The sequence below is a fragment of the Morone saxatilis genome, unplaced genomic scaffold (genome assembly GCF_004916995.1).
Source record: "Morone saxatilis isolate NCDOM2014 unplaced genomic scaffold, NCSU_SB_2.0 Contig16, whole genome shotgun sequence".
In the NCBI taxonomy this organism is placed as follows: domain Eukaryota; kingdom Metazoa; phylum Chordata; class Actinopteri; family Moronidae; genus Morone; species Morone saxatilis.
The window spans coordinates 3,189,591-3,198,052 of NW_023339718.1; the positions used below are offsets into that span (position 1 = coordinate 3,189,591).

General features: G+C 39.1%; 1 protein-coding gene across 2 annotated transcripts in view; it reads right to left on the minus strand.

Moving 5' to 3' along the window:
- dtx1 (deltex 1, E3 ubiquitin ligase) overlaps positions 1-8,462 on the minus strand; it is a 53,565-nt gene that overhangs the window by 7,116 nt on the left and 37,987 nt on the right. For both annotated transcript variants that reach the window (XM_035658379.1, XM_035658380.1), the window contains exons 4-7: positions 3,311-3,372; positions 2,978-3,139; positions 706-767; positions 408-566 (exon numbers count right to left, since the gene is read on the minus strand). In XM_035658379.1, the coding sequence (XP_035514272.1) occupies positions 408-566; positions 706-767; positions 2,978-3,139; positions 3,311-3,372 (445 nt within the window). The remainder of the gene's footprint in view (positions 1-407; positions 567-705; positions 768-2,977; positions 3,140-3,310; positions 3,373-8,462) is intronic.

Genomic DNA, 8,462 nt, shown 5'->3' on the forward strand with positions numbered 1-8,462 from the left:
GTAAATAGGATTTTTGCTATTTGTGTGATAATGTAATGATAATGTGTGTGTTTAACACAAATTCTTGGACTGATTTGATCATTAGACCAACTACTGCTGTTAATGTAACACTGATGGCAGCTCATTAAATCTTCTTGTATTTGCCTCTTCTGCATCAGCAAGCGGTACATTTGTAGCTCATGCAAGTAAACCGAAGTGAGCAGAATTTCTAATGATTTTACAAAATATTGTGCTGTCAAGGCTGATATGACTGAAACAATGTAAGATCCCCATCTGTGTGTGACAATATTGAAGCCTGATCATCTGCCAATGCCATTCAATCCAGTCAAGCTGTAAGACCTAGCGGGTTTATAATATGAGCCTAGAGTGACATCATAACAACGTCTGGCTCACAAGCTTTTACCCACCTTATTGCCATTGTTGTACATGGCCACCAGGCACAGCAGATGGTACATGTGCCCACACTTGCCAAGTTTGCCCACCAGCTCTGGCTTGATGCCTTTGTGCTGCAGGACGCCTTCATAGCCTGATGACATGACCAGCCTCTCCATGCAGATGGTACAGTCCTGGAATAGCCAAGCAAAATACTTCATCTGCCATTCTACATGACTGTGTACCTATGAGACTTTCACACTTGGTTAGGGCATCAAACGGTGACAGAGTGCATCTCTTGGTGGGCACAAAACTTTTGTGTGCTTTTCTTACCTCATCTGGTACCACTTTAATCTTCTCTGTGTATCTTCGCACCACATCCTCTGGGTTTTTCCCTTGTCACAGAATAAATCATAAGAGAGATGAGATGACCATCAAAGAAAAGCAAAACTTGCCACTTACTTACACCCACACACCGCGAGTAAGTATGAACAAAAAGCAAGACAGACCACTGGATGGCATTTGCTTGTCATTTTAACACAAGAGAATAACAGCTACATCTTGACGGATGACAAACTTCCATCAGTTTCAGAGGCCACTCTGGCCTGGGCGAGCCTCACTTTTTGCTGATAAGAGAGTGTGAGCGTGCACGTGAATTGAGCGTGTTGTCTGTGATGTTGAAGAGGAGGTCACCTTCAAACTGGCACATAACAACCAGCCTTTCCCGCATTCTCTGATAATCCCTGTGTGCAACCAGGCTAGCATGGCTGAGAGCGCACCCACAGCTTACACCCCTAATACGCTTACAGGCAACCTCTTTTCCCCCAGAGCCTTTTGTTTGTTCATTTGAGGGACAGCCAGCGAACAGAGGGAGGGAGAGGAGTGGAAAGTGACAGACTGAGCAAAAAAAATGTATACGGTATAAAGGTTAGGGAAGACAAAGGAGGCAGAGAGTTATGAAGCGAGGGAGGAGAGAAAACAGGGAAAAGGAGGAGGGAGACAGAAGAGACTCAATTAAACATTTTATGCTGTTGCTATTTGATGGCTTCATTAGCCGGATCAAAAGCCTCTGACCTTTTTCTGTACAGAAAGCAGAGCGGGATAAGCCCAAATCTCCCTGCACGAGAAAAATCCATCTCCATTCCCTTCCCAGCCCTCCAGTATCTCTGAGTACAAGTCTGTCTGCTGCATCGTTCCTCAACCTGCAGTGTCACGGTAACACATTTTAAAGATCCATAAAGAACTGTGTAATTTGGCGCTAATTATGGGGAAAAATTAAGTGGCAACCTCCGTGGCTTGCAAATGAAGCCAATACAGAAGTAACTTGAGTCTGGCTACAGAAGTGAGTGATCTCCATAAGGCTCCATATTAAAAGGCCCTAACTTTACAGCAGAAATATACATATTTACAGATACAAAAAAAAGACCTATTTGTTTGGTCTCTATTTTGGTCCAGTACAGTTGTCATGAACTGTGTGCATAATTAAGGACAATAAATACTATGCTCTTTAGCTCTGGGGCCTGTTTAATACCTGGTTTCTGCACCCATCTCTAAATAAAATTATCTTTGTGATTCATTGCATTTCTTTTCCCATGTGTTCATCGAGCATGTTCACATCGCAATGACACTGAAAATACAATTTAAATAGAGACAAAGTTCCAGTTTCTGCATGGCTGTAGGGCATCGGTCTATCATCTTAGCATGCTGACATTAGCATTTCGCTTCAACCATCGCTGTGCCTATGTAATGTTAAATCTCCATTTTTCCTATAATTAATACTGTTACATACTTTAATCGGTATAATCTATAAATCTGACCCTTCCTGTACATTTACAATCACATATCATTTTCTTCCAAGTAAATTATAGGAAACTAGGGGCCCGTAAAATAAAGTTCTGCTGCATCATCTCCCTACCAGTAAGTAATGGAGAGCTCTAAAGGGTTGAACAGGACAATCACAGTGCAGGGATGGAAACCCAACAGCCTCACTGATCAATTAGGACAAAAAGTCCCTTGGGAGGCTGGTTTCCACGGCTTCCATCGACCAGCACTTATTCGGGCCCAAAGCCGCCCAACTAAACACCAAAACCCCTCGCAAATCAGCTCAGTGCAACAGTCCCTTGTTAATTACTTTCCTTACAACTGCCTCTGTCAATCTGCACATAATGTCACATCTATAAAATGGTTACAGTAACACTTTCACCACATTTGCTCATAAATCTGAACTGGCAATTATCATTACATTTAATAGCAGCATTTTGTTTTTAAAAGGGTACACGAATGCTTTCAGCAACCTTGGGTGAGGTTAGATTTATTGTAACACCTTTATAGAGCTTAAATGGGAGGCATTTAAAGAACAATTACAGCTCCTTGATCACAACAAAAACAGCTTTGGGTTTTTTTGCACACTAAACAACAGACTTAGAGACAGCTGATACGGAAACATCCTGCAAAGCTTGGCAGGACAGAGAAAGTCTGCTGACTATCAGTGGTTGGTCTATTCCTCTCCTCAATGCATTTCATTTTGTATTCACAAACACACTATACAAATACAATGACAGCATTTCCACTTTGTTTTCATATAATTGAATTCCCTCCATCTTACCTCTCCTCAGGTGCTTTTTCTTGGTTTTGCGGCGCATGCCGTTGATCCCTGGCACAGGCTTCATGTCACTCTTGTTGATGGGTGGCGGGTGCAGAATGGGCTTGGGGGCCCGAGTCAGGCAAACCGGCAGACCTGCAGCGCACATCAGGATACCTGTCATACCTGATGCATATGTACAACACACACACACATACACACAAACGAAGAAGTGGAAAAAGCACTGATTGTAAATTTCTTTCAAGATCAATATGAGCATGACATTTTACTTTAAATACAAAAATGACTTTTTTCATAGTTGTTTTTGCAGGTGCTGTACAATGAATGTTATCTAACCTGCTAGTGCTGGGTGCACTGGTCCAGATCCAGTCAGGTTCTTTACTGGGAGGGCAGGAACTCTATAAGAGGAAAGAAAAAAAGGACTTTATAGACTGACGTTATAAAGTACGTCATGGCCACAGAAAGTGACTCACATCATATACATTCATTCAGGGTCATATTACCACATCCATCTAGAGGCCATTTAGAGACAGAAAACACTGAATATTTAGAAGCACTCATGTCCTCTGCAGGGCTAGGGGTGCTTCATGTTGTGTTTGTCCACTCTTGTTCATTTTGTAATAAAAAAAACAGTAAGTAGAAAGTATTTTTTCCCACTCTTTAAATGGCCTTGTGACCTCTAAAATGGACATTAAATTGTCCTGATTGTGCAACCTATTACGCCACAGCTGAGAAAACTGAGAACAGCAGCTCGTTCTCCTCTGCACACCAGAAAAAACACTCTAGTTAAAATGTCACATGTGCTCCACCACAGAGACAGAGACGACTGCAATGGGATGAGACAGCTTGACTCATGTACAAAGCACTGCAGCAGAGGCTGATTCAGGATGACATTTGGAGAGGCTGGAGTTCATAGCAAACACAGACGACAAAGACAGTTGACTTGCGCACTCTTCAAGATCTGTGGAGCAGAGCGGACAAAAGCACTCGGGGCATTAATATGAGCATACGAGTCAGTGAGTCTCTTTTCAGAGGGCCGGAGCCTCAGTTCAACCAGCATCCCACAGTGAGGGCCACAGAACAGCAGACTTCAGGAACAACTTTCTTTTCCTCAGGTCAAACATAAGCCTCTGTGAGACAAGCCAACTTAAGTAACAGCAAAGTTAAGTCATTCGATGGTAATGCGGTGGGTTCTACTGGACTTCAGGTTGAAACCCTAACCCTGAAACACCTAGTGAATGCTCATGTTGCTCTGTGTCTGCTGGATATGTTAATGAGCGACTGTTAGATGATAAGATGATAACATGGCAGTATTTATAGCTGTTATACCCATGGATGTACCATGGGTGAATACTCAATTTTGATTAGCTACAGAGTGCCCATTAATTCCTGATGTAGGACACCTACTAAGCAGGTCCAGTGAAACGGTCTGCTCACCGTTCTAAATCAAAGCGCTGAAATAAATTAAATGAAAACAAAATGTCTTGTTCTCAAACATAGTGTCAAATTATATTGATTGTTTGTCAACTGTACGCAGTGTTATTGACTTTTAATCTTGTTAAAATAAAGCTTGTCTGTCCTATTTATTAGAGTAGTGAAAAATATTTTCATTGCAAAACAACCTTATGGGATGGAAGGCCTATGATTTAAACATTAGCATATATTATTAGCATAACTAATTAATATTTTAAGATCAAAATGGGTTAAACTAGCTGCATGCTCACACCTTTTTTCCTGTATATTCATATTGCAAATCTCTTTAGCATAATGCAGATTAATCATAATGTAAATCTACTCAGTTCATTCTTACCATCTTCTTCCCACCAAACATTTGCAACAACTGCCACATGATGCAGTCAGCAGCCGTGTGTGTGCTTAATGTATAACTTAAAGACACAAGTATGGTTAGACTTCTGTATGTTGCTACTGTCAGTGGTTGCACTGGTCGCCAACAAACAAAACATAGCTCAATATAAATACCAAGCATAATGTAAAAATTATGTTATTCTGGAAAATTGTTTGGTAAATTGGTTAAATTTAAGTGATATAGTGCACACATACCAATCATAGGACAAAATATTGCTAAATTTGGCTATTGGCATAATTTTGCTGAAAAATAAAAGCCAGAAGTGGTAAATGAAGAGCCGTTTGTGAGCCGTAAGAGCCGGCTCTTATTACACAACCTGAGTCAAATGATCTGGATCACTAAAAAGAGCCAAAATTCCAATGACTAGTGGGAAAAAGACACTCATCAAAATAATTGCTCCACAGCACCACCAGTGGTCAAATTTATAATGACTTTCCCATCAAGGAGCCACCACAAATCAGAAATAATCAAAAGCATAGAGGACGTTTTTAATGGCTTTCACTAAAACTAGCAGCTATCTCCTGGATAAAAGATCTAGATGAAAGTCACAATAAATTAGTCACTTGTTAGTTATCTGTTTATGAACCACACACACACACACACACACACACACACACACACACATCCACACCCACACACATTACTGCCATTTAATAACTTTTCTTAAATCTCCCTTCTATCGTTGAACTGAGGACTTTGGCCCTGCAGCTCCCGGGTGTTTCACAAATCCGCATCAAGAGACTGCTTTGATATTAGCGAAAGCCTCTGTTCCTGTGCCAGGGGAAGCCCTGAGTGCATTAACAAAAAGGCACACGAGGCCTGGCTCATGTGTCCTATCTCTGGTAGGGACTCAGATACACTGTGTCTCACACCAGTGGACTAGACACCGGGATTAGCAGACTCCTGTTGTGTGCAAGACTGATGTAAGTCCAAATAAACGAAAGTACAGTGATGTGCAGTTGTGATAAACACTTTATGTCAGAATGTCGAACTGAGAAGAGAAAAGATGGTACAAAAGACCATGCAAAAGGGAAAAGTTGAGCACAGTCAGAAGGAGAGAAATAGGGAGTTGGCAGGCAGAAAAAAGAAATGCCAGAGGTTTGACGAAGGTCAGGGCTGGTTCGCAATTTTTCTTTTCCAATTGCCTTTCAAAAAAAACTGTGGCCAGAGCAAAGCAGTTTTTTTTTGTTCTGGTTGGAAAGGCTCAAAAAAAAAAAGGTCTTGCTTTCTTGTAATTAACGCGTGCATGAATTTGATTGTAAAGTGGCGTCGCCAAAAAAAGATCGAGGCCAAAACGATGCCAGCGCTGCATATTGTTCAGGAAATCATTTGGATTAACTCTTCGCAAAATTTGATTTTTTTATTTGCATAGGGAAAAAGGTTAAGGATTCAAGATTAATTAAAAAACCGATGGATTTTGATGCCCCCACTTTTCCCTAGAATTTTAAAACAAGTTGATTTGGATTTGGTGTTTTTCAAGACAAAAATTTGGTTTGAATTTGTATTTGAGAGTGGAAGAGGAAGAGTTTTAAAAAGGCCCAAGGGAATTAAAAAAAAAACCCTTGAAAGTTTTTTTTTTCAATCCAGGGCAATAGGGCTTTTCCTGCAGAGTTTGTTGAAAGGGAGGGTGGAACAATTGTGTCTTAAAAAACCCAGCCGCTCAAAGCGCAAAAAAAAAGGCCGGAAAAACAGGGGGAAACCAGGTTCAGTTTTTTTGCCTCCAAAGGAGGTGGGCCAACAATTTTCAAAGAAAAAAAAAAAAAAAACAAAAAAAAGTCAAAGAGAAAGGAAAGCTTCAAGCAAGGCGGAATGTAGAATGGGGAGGGGCTTGGAAAAGCTGCAAAACAGGGTACAAGGTTGACTGGGCTAACCAGGCCTTGTGCAAGAAAAAACCAAAAAATTTCTTTTTGCAGTTGCATTAAGATAGGTTAAATTTTCAACCAAAAAGCTTTGCAAAGGGAAAAAATAAATGAAGCTTAACAGCCGGCAAAATAGAAAATTGCTGCAAAGATGTGGAATCTATTGTTGTTTTGTAAAAAAATAAAAAAAAACCCATAAAAACAAGGCTGTTTTGTTAGATTAAAAAGGCGTGGTTCTTTTTCCAGTCTAAGGCAAAAAGATAAATGAAAACTTTTTTCAATTTTCGCTTGCAAAGGGCTTTTGCGTTTTTCGTGTTTTTTTTTTTTCTTTTCACAAATGCGTTGAAAAAATCCAGTGTTTGTTGCAACCATGTTCAGTCAGAAAAATAAACATTTGCATTAAAATTTTATTATGCAAAACGTTGCTCTTTCCAAGCCTGATTAGTTTGAGATCTTTTGCTAAGAAAAATTTTGGAAAGGCAAATAAAAGATTTGGAAAAAGCATTTACTAAAATTAGTTTTGTTATTTTTGCTATGGATTTCCTTGACAACATCCTTTCTTGCCACTGTGTGCTTTAGTTTTTAGGAAGTTGTTTGGGCACAAACAAGCGCAACCAACCAAATTTGAAGATTTTGTGTTAAAGCGGCCCTTCAATTGTTTTTGTTTTGCTTGTCCCAATTTTTCTTTTCTAATTGAAAAAAATTATTTGTTGATTCCCAAAAAAAACCAAAAAAAAACACTCTCTTGTAACAAACCTTAAAAATTAATTTAAAACAAGGCAACTTTTCATAAAAGGGGGCCGTTCTCTTTTGGTTTCTCGTTTGTTTTTGAATTAAAAGAATTTTAGGGCCCTAAAGCTGCACGTTTAAAATGAAAAAAAAGGAAGAAAAAACTCTTTTCCGCTGGGCAGCAAACTAATTAGCTTTATTAAATGAAGTTTTTATTTCACGTTTTTTCTTTTTTCTTTCTCAAAAAAAACCAAAATTCAACTTCTTAACTTTCTTTGATAATTTCACTTTCGATTTACCGTTTCACTTCCTCTTCCTTTTCTAACATTTTTTTTCCTCAGGGCAAAGCAGGGCGGAAAAATTCTAGAGGGTTGTTTTAATGGGTGGTGCAACCCTTAAAAAAAAAAAGCCTTTTGGCCCCCCAACCCCATTTGTATTTGTCAATTAATGGCCAAAATTCTTTAAAAAAACAAAACATTAAAAATTTAGAAATTAAATTTTAAAAAAAAAAATTAAAATGATAAATAAAATTTTGGCGGCTTTCCCAAGGGCAAAAAAATTTGTTTGATTTGTTTTTTGCGAATTTTCAAAATCGAGCATTAAATTAAAGTCTCTTTTTCTTGCAAAACCTTTTGGAAAATGAATTATTTTCTCTAAGCTTTTATCTTGCCACTTTGCCTCCCAACGAATTAAAAACCAAAACCCTTTGCCCTCCATTTTTTTTTTTCCAGCGGACGGGGGACGGAATAAAAAAACAGGCCCAATTTCTTCTGGACTTCAAAGCTGGTACTTTCCCCCCCACCTTGAAGCAAATGCGGTGCTGTTGCCGCGAAAAAAAGTATCGAAAACTGGTAGTTTTTGGCAACCCGCCGAAAACTTTTGCAATTGAGGAACATTTAAATTCATCTTCTTTGCAAAAAGTTTTAAAAAGTTGTTGGAAAAAAAAAATTCCCCTTGTAAGTTTTTTGCTTTAAAAAAACTAAAAAAATCCTTGCATTTTCAAGAACCCTTGTCAAATTGGGGTTTCAAAAGA